Source organism: Aquarana catesbeiana, linkage group LG13, assembly GCF_042186555.1.
Source record: "Aquarana catesbeiana isolate 2022-GZ linkage group LG13, ASM4218655v1, whole genome shotgun sequence".
NCBI lineage: Eukaryota > Metazoa > Chordata > Amphibia > Anura > Ranidae > Aquarana > Aquarana catesbeiana.
In genome coordinates, this window is record NC_133336.1 from 120,578,574 (window position 1) to 120,598,352 (window position 19,779).

A 19,779-nucleotide genomic window follows, 5' to 3' on the forward strand; every position below is an offset into this window, starting at 1 on the left:
ATTTGTATTGCTTGTAACAAACCCATCCTTCATCTGACCCCTAATTCCTCCAGGTAGGGAGTGTGCAGCTAAGGGTGATATTGTATTATAGCTCCGAAAAAAAGAATTTTACTGAGGTCATATTGCAATGGTAACAGCACAATGTGCAAAACCTGGCATCATCATACCAATATTTTGGGGCTGCGACCAACAACTTTCTCAAGGTGACAGACAGACAGACAGACAGACATAGCTGTGTTTCACTTTGTGAAAGGGGTCTGTCCCAGCCTGAAACATCAGTGCATTATGCCTGTTTTTGTGCATTCTGCTGTCAAAACTGCAATGTGACCTCAGTAAAATTGTAAGGTTAACTGGTTGAGTGTTGCCTTTCTCTTTTTTTTAGGTTTTTATTGCTGTCTGTGTCCCTGTTGGGGAAATCCATCTTCCAGTGGTGAAAATTATTGCAGCAACTACTATTTAAGAGAGGTTTCTTCTCACTTCCATTTGTGTCTCAAAACAGGAAGTGATGGAAATCTTCTCAAAGGGACATAGCAAAAAAAAAAAAGAAGAAAAAAAACTGCTAGGAGATTTACCCATTCCCTACTCTATCCAAATCTAAAAAAAACTGTTGACTTTAGATATACTTTCAGCTTTGCTCTTTGTCAGAATGTGTTTCAAAAGACTTATGAATGAGGCCAATGTATGTACTTGCAGGAAGTGGATTTAGCTGCAAAGAAGGGACCCTTGTGAGAAGTGTTTTGTTCTATTCCTTCTGTAGCCGTCTCGCATCTGTCCAATACATTTACCTCTTACAGCCCTCACACAGACAGTTCTATCAGGGCAGGTGACGTCTTGATTTGTGACCTTTCACCTGGTCCTTGGGGAACCTGCTGGGGTTTTAATAAAAGGTCACAATGCCTTAGGCTCCAAAATGGGGCCAATACTGTGTTTAATTGCTCACATCCAAAGTAATCCCTGGGATGCAATGAGGGATCAGTAATTCTTCAGTGACATTGAGCACCAGGGGCTCTGGGCAATGCAGCTATCTTTTTAGACTATCCCCAACATAGATGAGTTGCAAACCGCCTCTGGGTGCCTTATTGCTGTCTTGACTTTGGAATGGCTCCTGGTAATGACAGCTTTTAGACACACTTGATTACAATTATAGATTTTATGCCACATGCTTCACCTCTCTGGCGATACCGCTAGAAGCTGGGCTTAGAGGGGAGACACGAGGGGGTGTCTAATCAACATATCAGTGATTCTTATTCTAATAATCAGAAATCTGAGAGAAAAAGAGACCTTATCTTGCTTTCAGCTAGATAACCTTTAACTGTTTCCTTGCTCAAGCTAAAAACACAATTATTTGAAATGAGATGTATATATACACTTATTTGAAATGGTAATATATACAATTTAAAATGTTACAATGAAAATTTCAAATCGAACACAAATTAAATAAAAGAATGAATGTAATGGATTGGAAAATAGCTTTACATTTTCCCTTAGTGGAAAGTGGAACTAAAGTTAAAAAAAAATGCCAGCAGGTAGGCCTTTTATTTAGGAAGAGACATGATATTTCTCTTCTGCAATAAATCAAACCTGCCTGACTGTTTACTTTCTCCTGTAGATTGTACATGCATGCGCAGCTCAGGGTATATTATTGGGCCAGTGCCTTGGTGCTGGGATGAATAAATTCCATGCACAGGAATTATGCCAATCTGCATTGCCCGATCAAGATGCCCGCAGACCCAGGACCTGGAAGAAGTTGGGGAGAAGATGTCAGTGGTGACGGGGAGCATCATGGACTTCGGATTGTTGGAGTGGAGGTAAGTACTGCAGAGTTTGGTTCCACTATAAAGAGGTACTCCAGGCAGACAAATTAATACACAGGTGATCAGCCAGTGTGATTCTACACCTGCCACCCTACTTTGACATTACAGATTTTAGTTTTGCAGCTTCCTATGTTACCTGCCAATTAATTAGACAATGAATAGACACCCACACTCGGCTGACTCACCATTTATTGAGCAGGTGTCTGACATAGGGAGCTGCACATTTAAAATAGGAACTGTTGATGTTACCTGTTTGGTTATGTAGTATGGCAGTGGTGCTGGAATCACAAGAGTGGCTGAATAGAATTATAAACCCTTTGGTAGGTAACACTGTTCACATACTGTATACTCTATGTATTTCCATTATGGGCTTGTAAACACCATACGTGCATGAAAACTGATACAGCATACAGCATACAGCGCAGATTTCACTTGCAGAGACATCAGTTTCCCATCAGTCTACATCAGTTTTCATGCATGTTTCAGTGAGTTTTTATGCACGTTGACATCAGTTTTCATTTGTGTCAGTTATGTGCCCTGTTCACACCAAGTTGATGTCATATCAGTTTTTTCCCATGCAGAAAAAATCTGCATGTGAAACCAGTGTTGTGGTGTGAACAGGGCACATAGAGAACAATTGGTTTTTTTTGTACCCTTGCAGAACACATGCCGAAAAACTGACGTCTCTGCACATGGTGTGAATGAGGCCTCATTCTTTCTCCAAGAGTTTCATTTTTAAGTTTGAAATGGTTGTAAAGTCACATTTATTAATTCCTTTGATTCACTCTGTTTTAGGTCCCTGTTCAGTACAGTGTGTGTTTTCCTAAAATTATAATGCTAAAAACCTTCTTTGCAAAGCCCTGCTGTCCTGTCATGTGACCTCCCTCTGCTTCCTGGGCATCCCGGGCGCCGAAGCTCAAGTGCCTGAGTTCTCCCCTCACTCCTTCTCTCCTTGTTTTACGTCACACACAGCGGGAATCTCGGAGAGTGTCACGGAGCTTAGGTCTGAAATGTGCGGCGGCCGCTGTAACAAAGTGCCGCCTCCTAGACTGGCTCCTGTGATAGACAGAACACTAATCCAATTGAATCAGTGGGACGTGTATCACAGGAGCCGGTCTAGGAGATGGGACTTTGCTACAGTGGCCATCAGGATATTAAAATCCAAGCTCCGACCCTGACACAGTAGGAGATCCCCGGTCTGGGTGTGATCCATCCAGGCACTGGTAGGCTGCATTGGTGGGCACTGGTAAGCTGCATTCATGGGCACTGGTAGGCTGCATTGATGGGCACTTGGAAGACTGCATTGGTGGGCACTGGCAGGCTGCATTGATGGGCACTAGAAGGCTGCATTGATGGGCACTGGTAGGCTGCATTGGTGGGCATTGGTAGGCTGCATTTGATGGGCACTGATGAGGCTGCATTGATGGGCACTGGTAGGCTGCATTTGATGGGCACTGATGAGGCTGTATTTGATGGGCACTGTTGAGGCTGCATTTATCTCTTGTATCATGTCTGCAGCCTCTGACCATCTCTTGTATCATGTCTGCAGTCTCTGACCATCTCCTGTATTATGTCTGCAGCCTCTGACATCTCCTATACCATGTCCGCAGCCTCTAACCATCTCTTGTATAATGTCCACAACCTTTGAATCTCTTGTCTTTTATCATGTCTGCAGTCTCTGAGGGGGTGTCTGGAGAGGAGTCAAGAGTGGGAGTGCCGCCGGGATGGGGGTCATGGAAAAAATCAGATGTGTGTGGACTGTGGAGAGGAGACTATAGGATAAAACCAGAGCCACCAACCTGGAGCCGTCTGACTGAGCCCTGCACGGTGCACCTGCGAGGAGGTCAGTGACAGCGCCGCCAGGCCAGTCTGAGGGGGGGTCACTGATGTAAGGGGGAAGTGAATACAGTAATGTAAGGAGGAATTGATATAACGGATTCTCCCTTATATCAGTAACCCCCCACCCCCTTACCTTAGTGTATTACCTTAGTGTATTAGTCCCCCCCCCACATTCCCAGAGTTCCTGGGGTCCCCCTTGATGATTGCTCCACTGTTAACTGAAATTTGCTCTTGTACTGTATATATAAAGCCCTAGGTGCTTTCACTTCTATCTTATCTATAATACACTCTTCAAATGTGCTTTAAAATGCATGGTTTTCCCTTGAACAAGAAAATAATGACGTTATGCTGTTGGGCTGGTATAATAATGCTATGGGGATGGTATGAAATTATTTCCAGGGTTTTTTTTTTATTCCCAGTCCGGCCCTGCACAAATCACAGCTTATTCACCAGACAGTTCCCAGAGCGAGAATGGCAGAAACCACATTAATAATTTCTTGTTGGGCTGGGGGGTTACACCGGCTTTAGTGTGGCCTCCATCCAGTTCCGGTTCTGGCTCCCAGGTCTGTTTAAAGCCCTCCCCTCCACATATGCTGTACTGCGGTCCGCCACCTGTGGGACAGCAGAGCAACAGGCCGCAGCAGCACACACTCCACAGCCAGCTCAAGTGAGCCCTCAGCCCAGTGTGCTGTCACTGATGCCCGCACTGGAACAGGCCGCAGCCCATTGGGCAGGGGTGAGGGGGGCATTGGGTGGAGCTTGGGCTGGACTTACTTTAAAATGTGGGAGCTGAATCTTTTTCCCACTTAGCAACATCCCTGCGCTGAGGAGATAGCTGGATGACAGAGGCACTAAATTGACCACACTATCAGAAATCAGCAGCCATGGTAAACGTGGTCAGTTTACAGAGGGGAAGACAGGATCAGCCAGCTATTGTACAACATAGAAAGGGACAATTGACATGTCAAAAGCACTCTGCTATATCTTGTGCCTTAAAGGGACATGAGTATGTTTTTTTTAAAGGTTACAACCACTTTAATTCCAGGCAAACAACTATATACACAGATATATGGGAAAGTCTACCTGCCAAAAGGATTTGCATTTCTGTCCGTTCTGTACTAAAATTTTAACAGCTCTGCCACACAGTACAGTGAATGAAGAAGCAGCACACTGATGAGCTCATCTCTTTTTGTACTCAGCTGTTGGCTCATTGTGCTGCATCCCACTCCTCAGATCTGAGCATTTCTGTACAGGGGCAGCAGGAGGCTGATGCCAACTCAAATACTTACACTGCTTGCATATAAATACATTTAAGCACGTATTATTGATCACTGAGCTACGTTTTTGACTTTTATATCTACCTGGAGTTCAGGTTTAATGAGCATGTTAATATGACTTGCGCAAAAGTATATATCTGAATATTTAGAAGTCAGTTTATAACAAACAGTAGCCTGGGTTAGTACACAGAGCTGACCCAAGAGCAAACTTGTTGGACTTTCATTTCCAATTACACATTGGTTTGCTCTTTGCTAGGACGCACTCCATTCAGAAAACCTTCATTGCTGTTTGGGAACACATTGTACTACTTCCCAGCATGGCAGGCTTGGATTTTTTCCAGATTTTTTTAAAGAGTAAACAGTCATTCGTAATCCCCAGACTCCTTGTTTTGTACCGGTTTGTTTGGTTGGGTCATTTGTAATGGAAACATGTCATGAGAGATGTATGTAGGCGACCATTGCTGACCTCCTTCTAGAAAAATGCTATGTGCCTGGTTGTTTTTCTAATGCTCTGGGTTTAATTCATTCTAAAGCTGAGCTTTGGTGGTTAGATTTTTTTTTTGTTCAGCCAGCGAGCTGAACGAGGAAAAAAAAAAACAAAAAACAGATTTTTCCATCTACACGTGTGTATGTATGTGGGTCTCTATCTCTGTCTTGCTATTACAAACTTAAAATGTTAGCCTAAACCCTAAAACGTCTTCCTAGCTTTAACACTCTAATGTAATTCCAAAAGTAATTTTAAGTATTTTTAAATCTGCAGCTTTCAGTAATATAATATCTGGTGATCCTACCATTAGGTTCCTTATTCAGGCACTTCCTGTTACAGGGTGACAACATTCTGTTCCAGTCTCCCAATTCTCCTGTATTGTATTTATGTCCAAGGCTTGTGATAGAGACTACAAGTTGCCATTTTAATACACTTTACACAGGCATGGTCCTCAGTTGTCAGCTTCAGGAACCCAGCCCTGAGAAATGCTGTACAGCTTTTGCTGAAATGCAGGTAATCAGCAGAAATAAGATGCAACAAAGGATGACAAAAATGGTAAAAACAGTTCTTTTATAAGAAAGTGTCAGTTTATGATATATAATTCTTTAGCAGACAAAATATCATTTTATGTCCACTTTAAAATATGCCCAGGGTTCAGCTAAATAAGTCAAACTAAACATAATGAAGAATCTACAAAGTCAGGAACCATGTCCATGCAGCAATGTGCATTGCGTTAAGGCAGCCAATTCTAAATTCTTTTTTTAACATGTTTAAAAAAGTACAGGGCCCTTCTTTCTAATGCACCGCAATGCACTACCATCCTTTCAGTGTGTTGTGGCATGCTGTAGATGCATTGCTTTAGTGTATTGAGATACCATTCCAACTCAGTGGCATACCAACGCATGCTACTTTTGTTATCGCAACACGTAATATTGCAATGACTGCAAGGTGGAAGTGTAAATAAGCCCTTCACCATACCTCACCCAAACTTCACTTAAAAACAAATAACGCTTACTATACCCGTGTTCGGGTGAGCCTTTTCCTTTGGGCACTGTATATTGGCTTGTTATACCTCTGTGCCTTGTAAGTTGTTTGCATTAACATTACCAAACAGATCTTGTTCACTATAATTGCCTACTGCTAGCTGCTGTATATTATGACCTGGATAAATGAGAACCTTCACAGACATATCATTAAAATATATGATATAAAATTATTGATTCTAGACTGATATGCGGCTCATAAATATATGTATCAGCTTGTTACCCTAAATATATAAATATATTTTATTTTCCTTTTGATAAAAGGTTGGTCAGATATCTTATGGCTGCTTGATCCAGGTATATCTAATGACTGCTTAATCCATGCCATTCTTAGATATGATCCACTTGCTAACGCTGGCCTCACACTATATGAAAAATCGGAAGAAATTCTATTGTTTCGAATGTTCGGCTGATTTTCTGATGATCAGCCCCGAAAATTCGATTGACAATTTTGAAAAATTTTTATTGAATGAAAGAAATTTGGAAGGTTAGTGGCTTTCCTGCATGAGAAAAATTGTTTGTTTTTTCGTGCGCAGGTGCAAGAAGACTTTAACCTGGAAGTAAACAAATCCGTGATAACACATGCAGCCACAACGATCTTTTATCTACACAAGCTAAAATACACATTCAGCTAGCAGGGCACATAGTACATTTGAGTTTGCCATTGACTACAGTCATGTAAAAAATGAGCTGACAAAGTAAAGACAATCAAAATTCCTTTTAGCAAACTTTATTGCAATCAAAATTTTTTTTATTTTTTCAAATAACAGTGCAATTTTATTTGTCTCCAGTCCCATAATAGTAACAAGGCTGCATGTTTTCGCACATAAAGCACAATAATGATAGTACCGTATATATGGTTATGACATCAAATGATGCAAACACATTTGTCGCTATTCACTAGGTAATAAAACAAGGCCCATATTACTTATTGATATAAAACGGCACCTTTTTCTTAAACAGCTACTGTATCAGGAATGACACCAGTTGCCCAATAAGCAAGATTATGCAAAGTGCATGATAAAGTTTACAGGCATGATGGAGAATGAACAGTACAAGAATACTACAATACTACAACAGTACAAGAATGGTGGAGAATGAACAGTACAAGAAATATCTGTCCACAACAAACGTACGGTACACCAAGTGGGCATACACGGAAGGGACGAAGAGAGGTCTATTTTATTTCGTCATTTCCCTTCTAATGTGACCAAATCAACCGATAAAGCGGTTATTTTATGTCCATTGTCCATATGTCCATTGAACGTTTATATTTCTAAATTTGGTCGCTACATGATGGTAGTATCTTTTGCCCTTCCGAAAATTCTCTAGTTTTTTAAAATCGCTATAGTCCGATTTTTCGTGTACCATATGGCCAGGTTTAAAGTGGTTTTTCAGTCAGGTTAAAAAAAAAGAAAAGTCAGCAGCTACAAACACTGTAGCTGCTGACTTTTAATAAAAAGTCACTTACCTGGACCCCCCTGAGGAAGTCCCGTAGGACGTAACGCGCACGGGAGGAGGAGCCATGTCGTGTGATGTCACCCGCTGCTATCTGAGCTGAGAGGCACTGAATGAACAGAATAGACAACATTGAGTTTTATCTAATAAAGCGTGTGATTTTTTTCCTCATACAGAGAGCACTTAGAGTTTGTTATCTTATCTTGTTATCTTGTTATTTTTTTATATGTCCCTGGCTGTATCTGATGTTGGAGCGGCTGGGACCAGTCTGCCTCTGCTACCCGCCATCCCTGGGCAGTGGGAATCAGTGAGTTTGACCGTCCTGTTAACTCAGGGGTCTACTCTTTAGGTGAGCGAGCAATCTGTGTGCTGGTGGAGGGCTCATTCACGCAGAGGAATAGTCCTAGTTCCTGACTTTTTCACCCAAGGGATTCTTCTCTTTTAAGGACATTTGTTTTCTTGAGCTTTGGATTTGCATATTTACTTGATCTGATTTATTGGTACTTACCGAGAGTCACTTTTGTGTCATGCACAAATTAAATTTTATTTGAGTATCTCGAACATTGTTGATTCCTTCATCAAAAAACCCAAGCTTACTTCTAGCATAGTTTTGAATCAGGTTGGTAGAGATTAACTGGCAAGGATGTAGGAGAAACCAGAACTTCATATGCACATTCAGAAGACAGTTCTTCCATTAGCAAAGGTACTGAAAAAAGTGTCATTGTTTTCTTTTCTCTGAAACTTTTTTTTAGCGCCATTTTTAGAAAAGAAGTGAATAAAGATGCATGTGTACCACATGTTAAACATACACCGCATGACGTATGTAAAAAATTCGGTGAAGCTCTGACGGGGAATGGGGGGTGGGGAGGGACCTTGAAACGCCTCGGCCAGCATTTCTCCATGATAAATGTCTTGTGAGCTTAGAAGCTTTTGGGACGTAATAAAAAGAACTTAATGGACAATTTCTCGAAATTGCTAAGAAAAACCGCGTGCTGTCGGTAGGGTATAATAAGAGGATTTCTCATCACGGAGTCTGAGATTGAACGTCTGCAAAAGGAGAGAGAGAAGGGAGAGAGCAGAAAAAAAAATAGAAGAAAGGATTTATCTCTTTGGTAACTGAGTAATTGAAATACAGACGAGCTTTGGTTCCAATTTGCCAGCAATAAAGTTGTAATGGGGTTTTCTCTGCAATTTTACCCTTAATGTGCTCATTCTAAGCAGCACTATTTTTTCCAAGCGAACAAATAACCTCAGTACAGCTTACTAGCAGTAATAGGCGCAAGCTGATGCTCGTATTAAACCTTTTAAATCAATTCACTAGTCTCTACAAGCTGCAGTGTCTGGCTACTGTGTTGATTAACACTTTCACAGCTCACGGCAGCTTTTGCAAACATTGGTATGAGCGGAGACTGGAGACGTTGGGGTATGTTTACCATTTCACATCCAGTGCCATTTTCACATCCTGCTTAAATAAATAACGAAATGATAAGGAATGCATTTTAAAATACATATATTATTTTGTTCCCCAATCAGTTTGCATTGGGTTGTAACAACTACAGAAGGGCATTTGCCCAGCATAGGAGTCTACCAAGAAATGTGCAAGGAATGGAACAAGGCCAAACAGTGGTGCTTTTGGAACATCAGTTATAAGCCCCACCTAGTGGCAAAGAAGAGACCATCCTCCTGTTTGTAGGTGGGATTAATATGGACAGGAAAATGTTTGATTCATAGGAAACTGTGCAAATATAACAGCTAACTAAGGCTTTAAGCAAACATGGAATACTTTCTCCACATCTTCTTAATTTGTTACAAAAAGCAGCAATTACGTGCAAAGTGCAATAACCCATACCTACCAGCCAGATTAATTCTGATTAATTGTCGGGTGAATTGTGATTAATTGTTGTGGGCTACTGTACTTTACGCTGTGCATTTTGCCTTAATAATTATGCCTAATTACATGGTTTGTATCTAAAAATACTTTTTTCCTGATGATTTTCTTGAATAATGTAATCATTGTAAAGGGCCTACTTACTGTACACTTGAAAGTGTAACTAAGATAGAATACAGTGTACATAAATGTCAGGGCTGCATATAGTAAAAAGAAACAAATATTGAGTGCCTCCAAATGTAAACAGTTAGGTGGAATTTCTGGCATTGGTAGACATTCAATATGCCTATCTTCACATTCCCATCTTTCCCAGCCACCTATGCTTTCTAACCTTTGCTGTGGGAGACCAATACTTTTAATTTGTCACCCTGCCATGTAAAGTCATCACTGACTAGTCACTTTAACGGTTTCCTGGACTGGGCTTTATCTGTGATCTGGGCCTGGTACACACACACTTAGTTTGAGCTGTGGTCACATATGTTGGCGTTAGGTTCCACCATCATATGAACTAGCTCTGCTCTGACTGTTTATTCAGTTTGTTTGCTTTTAACAAACCCAGCGGAGCCTTCCACTAACATAAAGATGAAGAAGTTGGTCCACGTGAGGTTCCACATGTCAAGGTGACTCTTACCCAGCCAGTACGAGAAAGCCAATAACCTATTGAACCATACTGAAATATATATATATATATATATATATATATATATATATATATATACACACAATGGGTAAAGAAGAGCATCACCCCCCCCCTTTAAAGTAATCACATTTGTTGCTTTACAGCCTGAAATGAAGACAGACAGTTTTTGTGTTATCCAGCTTTACTCCATGCAACTTAGAACATCCAAGTGAAAGATATAACACCAATGTTTCAAAAAAAAAAAAAAAAAAACAGAATCACTGAGTTGGAAAAAAGGATTAGCTCTTGGGGTTTATTTACTAAAGTTGGAGAGTACAAAATCAGGCTCACTTCTGCATAGAAACCAATCAGCTTCCAGGTTTTGTTGCCAAAGCTTAATTGAACAAGCTGGGGTTAGAAGCTGATTGGTTTCTATGCAGAAGTGAGCCTGATTTTGCACTCTCCAGTTTTAGTAAATAAACCCCACTGTGTCAGTATTTGTTGAGCCACCTTTTGCTTTAATTCCCGCCTTTAGTCTGTTGGGATATGTCTCTACTAACTTTGGACATCTAGACTTTGCAATATTTGCCCTCTCTTCTTTGCAGAACTGCTCAAGTTCAGTACTACAGACACATATCAGGAATATGCAGTGGCGGCCCGTCCATAGGGGGCGCACAGGCGTACACCCCCCCCCCCCCCTCAAGGCTAGTTACCATAAAAAAGGTCCTTTAAAAAAAAACTTTAAATGCACTATAGGTAGCATGACGTCTGTGCAACCCTCCTACCCAGTGTCTGTCTGTCTGTCTATCTATATATCTCTCTGTCTATCTATCTCACCATCTCTCTCTTTCTCCCCCTCCCACCCAATATCTATCTATCTGTGTATCTATCTATCTATCTATCTATCTATCTATCTATCTATCTATCTATCTATCTATCTATCTTTATTATTATTATACACGATTTATATAGCGCCAACAGTTTATGCAGCGCTTTACAATGTAGAGGGGGGGAAGGGGGGGGAGGACAGCACAATTACAGTACAGTTCAATACAGAAGGTACAGGAGGGCCCTGCTCGTAGAGCTTACATTCTAAAGGGAGGGGTGTTGGTACAAAAGGTGATAGATGCAGGGAATGATTTGATGGGGGGTGGCTCGGGGGCAGTTGTTAGGTGGGTGTGGGATAGGCTTTCCTGAATAAGTGAGTTTTCAGGGATCTCCTAAAGGTGGACAGGTTAGGGGCTGATCGGATATACTGGGGCAGGGAGTCCGGAAGGCGAGCATGAGAGGAGGTAACAAGGGAGCTAGAGAGCAGGATGTCCTGGGAGGAGTGGAGGGGATGATTTGGGCGATTTCTGCAGATGAGGTTGGTGATGTTGTGGATGGCCTTGTATGTTGTGGTTAGCATTTTGAATTGTCTGTGTGTCCATTTATCTGTTTAGTTATCTGTATATTTATTTATCTATCTATCTATCTATCTATCTATCTATCTATCTATCTATCTATCTATCTATCTATCTATCTATCTATCTATCTACCCTATTGCGGGCGAGTGACGGGGGGTGGGGGTATGGGGTTGGTTGGGGCTTTGTTTGCGCCCCAGCCCCCCCCCCCAAAAAAAAATGGAGCACCAGCCGCCACTGGGAATATGAAATATCGGGGTAACATATTCTTTAACATATACTCTAGCTCAGTGATGTCGAATCTTGGCACTCCAGATGTTTTAGAACTACATTTCCCATGATGCTCACCCACACTGCAGAGTGCAAGAGCATCATGGGAAACGTAGTTCCAAAACATCTGGGGTGCCAAGGTTCGCCATCACTGCTCTAGCTCTATATACTCGTCTTGTGTTAGGTGCAGATGTCAAATTATATGACCTAATACATTGTTTAGATAACTTTGTAGAATTTTAAAAACATAACATTAGGCTAAAAAGCTACTGTTTCTTCCTTAAACAGTCAGAATAGTTTCCAGTTTATTTGAAATCTAACATAAGTATTCCCTGAGATCAGAGGTTTATTTCAGCTATTTCATCCAGTTCTAAGCTATAAAGACAACATTTGAACCTTGGAGATCAGTCACGCGTGTTATAGTTATCAACTGCATCAGTTTGTTTGCTGTTCTACCAACATACACATTCTACCTCTGTAAACTGTAAATAGCAGTTAACATCAGAATAGGGCACACTCTTTCTACAAATCAATAAAAAAATATATAAATAAATAAAAAACATAAAAGCTCAGACAATGATATGTACTCTGTATTAAAGAAGAAAAAAAAAATATATATATATATATATACTGTATATATTATTTTTTCAGATTTGTTTTTGTGCCATTTGACTTCATTGTAAATATCATACCTACACTGACATACAGAAGCAGTATTTTTTAGTTTTGGTATGTTTTGCTGGCTTCAGCATATTTTAGGAGGACCTTTAACCACTTCAGCCCCGGAAGATTTTAACCCCTTCATGACCAGAGCACTTTTTGCGATTCGGCATTGCATCGCTTTAACTGACAATTGCGCGATGCGCGACGTTGCACCCAAACAAAATTGCCGTCTTTTTTTCCCCACAAATAGAGCTTTTTTTGGTGGTATTTGATCGCCTCTGCAGTTTTTTATTTTTTGTGTTGTAAACAAAAAAAAAGCGACAAATTTGAAAAAAACACAATATTTTGTACTTTTTGCTATAATAAATATCCCCATTTTTTTTTTAAAAAAAGCAAATTTTTTTCTCAGTTTAGGCCAATATGTATTCTTCTACATATTATTGGTAAAAAAAAATCACAATAAGCGTATATTGATTGGTTTGCGCAAAGTTTATAGCATCTACAATATAGGGGATAGATTTATAGCATTTTTATTATTATTTTTTTTTACTAGTAATGGTGGCGATCTATGATTTATATCATGACTGTGACATTATGGCGGACACATCGGACAATTTTGACACATTTTTGGGACCATTGGCATTAATTAAGTATAACTGCGGAGGCTGGTTGGGAAGCGGTTAACCAGTGTCAGAAAACACACAAAGATAGCATAACTTTCACACAGCCCTTCACTGTGCCATCACTGACAATGGTTGTGCTATCTTACAGTTAAGCATAATCTGAGCAGCAAGTTAAGCTGGCCATACATGAATCGACACTGAATTTTGATCCATGTGTGGCCGCTGTTGTTAAACAGAAGTCATTCTACAGATTGACTTCTGTTCAACCACCCTGTTAGTATTTTCTTGCTCGATCAGCACTGCAGGCTATAGACTGTAATGTTGTTCTGTGTATTCTGATGGAGAGAGAGTCTCCCCACTGTCAGAATACAATGACACAGTAGGGAGGATTCCCACATCCACATTGAGAGTGTGAATGGGGAACTGGGTCAGTTTTTTTTTGTTCAACCTGCTGGTTGAATGAAAAAAACTGATTCAACTTTACCCTTTGGCAGTGGAGTCCTCTTAGGATAAAAAAACAATAGTGGCTGGTGCCAATACAAAACTTGCTTAGCAGGTTGATTAATATCATACATTTATTTTTCCTCTAGGACCTTCTGGTACACTAATGCTGACTATACATGGACAGGTATTGGTTCAAATTTGATACGGCAGATCAGCAGAATTTATAAGCATGTAATGTGTGGGTTATCTAATTGAATACTATTCAAATAAATTGTTTAGGTAGGTCCGTCATTCTTTATCTTATCTTTATCTTTGTAGATTCTGTTGTTCTGAATGAAACTCTACCTGTGGGTGGCCAGTTCTGGGGTTACAGTTGATAGACCAAGGTGATGAAACTCTGTTTTGGGAAACATGTATATGTGTATATACTTTTTTGAAAACCAGTCATGGGGGAAATGAAGGCCTGCCATTGGTGACTGTCTCTTCTAAAATTGCTAGTTGACTGCCTATCTCTGTCTTCAATGCTTTGAGTTCCAGACTATTGTAGATGAAGGGTTGTCAAAAGAACCAGGTAACAAGCCATTTAAAAAGGAGTTCAGCAATGGCAAACACTGCGTTTCTCTCAGGAAAAGTTTATTTAAATGATCGCAATGTTTTGTGGAAGAGGATAATCTGCCACTAATAGAAGCGCAAGACATGACTACTTATTGCCTCACAAATCCAGTTTTTAGTACTTCTATGGTTGGCAATATACAAGAAGCTGTCTACATTCTGCCCTGTCTGTAGAGCTGCCACTCTTTCTCATCTGATCTGCCTGATGGACAGGATTGGTTAGTACATTCTCTCTTCTCAATGAAGTCAAACTTAACATAATGTAAATTTTTAAATTTGTTGGAAAATCTTTTAAAGCACTAGCAAGCTTCTCTGATTGTGAGATACAGTTATTATCTCCCAGTAGCCTGAAACAGCATGATCCTCTGCAAAGTTTATATTGGGGGTTGGCGTGGTCCATTTATGACTACCCTAACTCTTTTGGTTCGACACATGACATTTCCCACTAGATTTTTCCTGGACCTTCATTCTAGATCCTAAAAGTACACTTACTATACTATGGCTTTATTTTTATATAGTTGGTATTGTATGTAAATCCCACACTTCAGATGACTAATTTCTGTTTGACTGTATCTCGGAGCCCAGGTGAACATCAGAAAATCTCTCTCAGACTGGTAATCATGCTTCACTGAGACACGCTGTGAAAATGGCATTGTTATTTAGAAACATTACAAAACCCAGACTCTGTTTTCCTGCCACTCGCCACTATTTCACTCAGCCAATTTAGCCGCCTTCCTGCAGGGAGCGAATGGAGCAATTAAAATTAGGAACACAGATTTTCACATTCATAGGATCCACATCAGGGACGAGTGATCATAAATTAAATCATTTTCCTTTCCCGCAAAGTCATATCTGTATTAAATGAGGCTGAGAGACAGATACATTGAGGTATAGTGAAAGTGGGACTACAAGATGTAATATGACACAGAGGAGAAGTTATGATTAGAAGACAGGTTGAACAAAAAAGAATAAGACATTGATGATGAGGTAAAAGTAATCTGCGTGAAGATGAATGAGACAGGAGAAAGGAAAGCTTAAGAGAGCAAAAAGTGGGAGCTGGTTATTACCTGTCAAAATCAGGAGCTCCCTCTATTCATAACAGATTCTGTATATTGGGAGAAAAGTATGTGTGTATATAAAATGTAGGGCCTAAAGAATGCATGCACTTTAAATAGCGATAGACATTTCTATTTCTGAATGCTTATCAGCCACTTATCAGTCCTGTCGAACAGTGAGCATGGCCTAAATGGCCTGGTTAAACATATGCTAAGTACTGTGCCACAAGTGGGAGTCTAACACACTTAAAGTGTTTGTTACCCTAAAAAAAAAAAAAAAAAAAAAAAAAAAAAGGATTCTGTTCCCTTAAAGCATGCATAACAGCACAGTGCTTGTGCTGTGTCATTTTGCTCCTTCTATCACCTGAAATACTTGGGTGATCCTGCCTGGTTCTGCCCACCCCCCTGTAAACTGACCACGGTTTATCATGGCTGCTGAGCCCTGACTCCATAGTCAGTTTAAATGCCTCTGTCATCCGCAGCTCTTCTGTCTGCTCTTCCCTGTCCTCTCCCCCCTCCCCTCCCTGCCTGTCAGCTCCGTCCATTCCCTAGCCCTCCCCTCCTGCTGCTATAATAACTACACTATAAAAATACTATTCCCCCTGTAAAATAACATTATGTGTCTTTGTTATATAAAAAAATGTTGATTATACCTTATACCAGAGCGTCTCCCGGCACTCACATGACTCCTCGGCTCTCTCTCCTCTCTCCTCCCTGGCTGACGTCAGCGGGAGTGCTTGGCCCCGCCCACTATAGCTGTCAGCCAGGGGGAAGAGAGAGCCGAAGAGTCAGGTGAGCGCCGGGAGAAGTTGTGATATAAGGTATACTCTGCATTTTTTTTAAATAACACAGACATAAGGACACATAATGTTATTTTATAGAGGGGGTGATATGTTTGTAGTATAGTGGCTTAACAACCACTTTAAACCTCAAGACAAAGGATCCTTAAACACTGAAATTATACCATTATATTTCTGCACACATAACATAAGCTATGTCTAAACTTCCTAAAGCGTAGTGCACATGGGCCGAATCTCAGGCGACATTGGCTGGTTTAATAGAAACCGGCCGACATTTAGCCCGTGTGTATGGCAGCCGGTCCAACAGAAGCTGGCTGAAGCTCATCTGGCTTCTGTCAAAGGGTCATTTCTGAAAATGATCTACTGACTGGCTCCTGGTCAGCGCTCTCAGTCAATGGCTGGGAGCGCTGACCGAAGTGTTCTGGCGGGGTCTGCGTCCCCCTGTCAGAACACAATAGCACAGCAGGAGAGATCCAATCCAGTGTTAGTATGGTGGCTTCGACCTGTTTTTGTTTTTGTTTAACCCACTGCAAAGAGAAATGGGCAAAAATTTCACTCTCTAGATGGGCAAAGCTGGTAGAGACATACCTCAGAAAAAACCTTGCAGCTGTAATTGCCGCGAAAGGTGGTTCTACAAAGTATTGATTTAGGGGGGCTGAATACAAAGGCACGCCACACTTTTCAGATATTTATTTGAAAAACATTTTGAAAACCATTTATCATTTTCCTTCCACTTCACAATTATGTGCCACTTTATGTTGGTCTATTTCACATAACATCCCAATAAAATACAATTATGTCTGTGGTTGTAACATGACAAAATTGGAAAAATGTTAAGGGGTATGAATACTTTTTCAAGGCACTGTATACTTCTAAAAAACTCTGACTCCCTAAGATGCTCTTTTATATCCAGTCATGTTACTGATCTGTTGCCAGTTAACCTCATTAGTTGCAAAATGTTCTTCTAGCTCTTCCTTGTTAGTACCACTTTTCCAACTTTTTGTTGCCCTATCCCAACTTTTTTGAAACGTGTTTCTGCCATCAAATTCAAACTTACCTTAATTTTTTCCTAAAATGGTACATTTAAACATTTGATATTTTTTTCTCTTTTCTATTGTGAATACAATATGGGTTTATGACATTTGCAAATCATTGCATTCTGTTTTTATGTAGATTTTACACAGCATCCCACATTTTGAAATTCAGGTTGTACCATCAATGAAAACACTTTATTAAAACACGCTATGCTACTCACAAAGTGGGTAACATTGCATAAATGGAAATGGAATGATCACAATACAGTCCACACACCCTGGCGTTTTTTACATTTTATATTTTATTCATCATGTTTTATGCAATTGTGGCTCACTCATTATTATTATTACTCATGGGTCATATTTTCCTTCCTAAAGTTCATTCTATGATTAGTATATTTCTTTATGACAAGTATGTATTGACTTTTAGAATGATTATTTAATTTCTTTATCTTTTTTCCTCTTTTCATCTTTACCCAATTCATCCATTTTTATGTATATGTACACTATATACTGTATGAATAATCTTTATATACATTTTAGTGTTCACTAGTTACCATGATCCCTTTGGTGAGCTTTTGATTTGATCACACATGTTTAGAATGTCTATTTTACATATCTTGTTCTTTTAGAATGATTTATTATTTATCTTCAGACTTTCAATCAGCAGTCTTTTTTTCTCTTTTGGTGACTCTTTTAAATCCATTACTATCGCTTAGATATTTAATTCCTGTAGCTCTGCATGTAAACAGCTAAAGAAAAGGAAGTTACCTCGAAACATGTACTGAGCATGCAACGGGTGGTGACATCACACAGGGGGCCGGATCTTGGGATGAGAATGAGAATAATCTTTTCTCTCTATGTCGAATCTTTTCTCTCTATGTCGAATAGTCTTGGACTAATAGAGTTAAGGTTAGGCACATTCGACCACAGGTTTGATGGACACAGATTTTATTGTCAGCATCATGTCGAATCTCCTATCTATATCAAACTGTGGAAGAAATGAAAACGAAAATAAAGCATTTGTTTATGTCGGATCTTTCGTTTTTCGGATTATGCACTTTCGATAACGAAAATACCTGAAATTCGGACGAAAATGCATTCGGACGAAAACGAATGCACATGTCTAATGTTTATACCTTTGTCACTTATGATTGGCTTCTGCAACAAGATAGAAAAAAGAAGGATGGAAAAATGGATGTACAATGAACTGAACTGTGCAAACCGATGTAAACTGTTGTCACCTGAATCAGTATTTATCATTTTTTTCTTAGCAACAAACATGAATAAACTGATGATCCCAACATGAAAGGCCCCTTGTTAGTGGTCTATGGTAGGATGAATGACCCAGCATTGGTGATCAATAAAAGATACCAGTATCAGTGACAACCATAAAGTTTGGATCTCCTTTCACTTTCTATCTTTCTATTGCAGTAATAATGGTTACCTGGACAAATAGTAATAATGAATCTCTTTGTGGTGGTGGTGTGGGGGGGGGGGGGGGGGGGTTGGATTAGAGGGCGCATAGACTACACTAAAAACCTATATTACAAAAACAGCCAGGTAGGTAAAGGCCTAAAATCTTTACTGAGGTCTAATGCCGCGTACACACGAGCGGACTTTCTATCCTACTTGGTCCGGCACACTTTCCGACGGACTTTGTCCGCCAGGTGCGCCGGACTTTAAAACGAACGGACTTGCCCACACACGCCGGGATTTTCCGGCGGGCTAAGTCCGCCCGTCTTTCCGACGGACTTTCGCCGGAGTTCCGGCGGACTTTCAGAATGAACGGACTTGCCCACACACGGACAAGTCCGTTCATTTTGAACGTGACTCAGGTGCGACGGGACTAGAAAAGGATGTCAATCTTGCCGCTTTTATCGGCGAGATTGACACCTTGCGAGCCCCGTCGCGGGGCATACCAGGCCCTTAGGTCTGGTATGGATTATAAAGGGGAACCCCGCTACGCCGAAAAAACGGCGTGGGGTCCCCCTAAAATCCATACCAGACCCCGATCCGAGCACGCAGCCTGGCCGGTCAGGAAAGGGGGTGGGGACGAGCGAGCGCCCCCCCCCCCTCCTGAACCGTACCAGGCCGCATGCCCTCAACATGGGGGGTGGGTGCTTTGGGGGAGGGGGGCGCCCTGCGCCCCCCCCCCCAAAGCACCTTGTCCCCATGTTGATGAGGACAAGGGCCTCTTCCCGACAACCCTGGCCGTTGGTTGTCGGGGTCTGCGGGCGGGGGCTTATCGGAATCTGGGAGCCCCCTTTAATAAGGGGGCCCCCAGATCCCGGCCCCCCACCCTATGTAAATGAGTATGGGGTACATGGTACCCCTACCCATTTACCTAGGAAAAAAGTGTAAGTAATAAAACACACTACACAGGTTTTTAAAATATTTTATTAAACAGCTCCGGGGGGGGATCTTCCTCCGGCTTCGGGGGTCTTCTT

The 19,779-nt window shown here is 40.9% G+C and overlaps 1 protein-coding gene across 10 annotated transcripts in view; it reads left to right on the forward strand.

Moving 5' to 3' along the window:
• The window catches only part of NPAS3 (neuronal PAS domain protein 3), a 678,331-nt gene that overhangs the window by 345,189 nt on the left and 313,363 nt on the right, over positions 1-19,779 (forward strand). For 8 of the 10 annotated variants that reach the window (XM_073610105.1, XM_073610104.1, XM_073610107.1 and 5 more), the window contains one exon: positions 3,490-3,657. The exons of the other annotated variants lie outside the window; for them this stretch is intronic. In XM_073610105.1, coding sequence (XP_073466206.1) covers positions 3,490-3,657 — 168 coding nt within the window. The remainder of the gene's footprint in view (positions 1-3,489; positions 3,658-19,779) is intronic. 10 annotated transcript variants of the gene reach the window in all.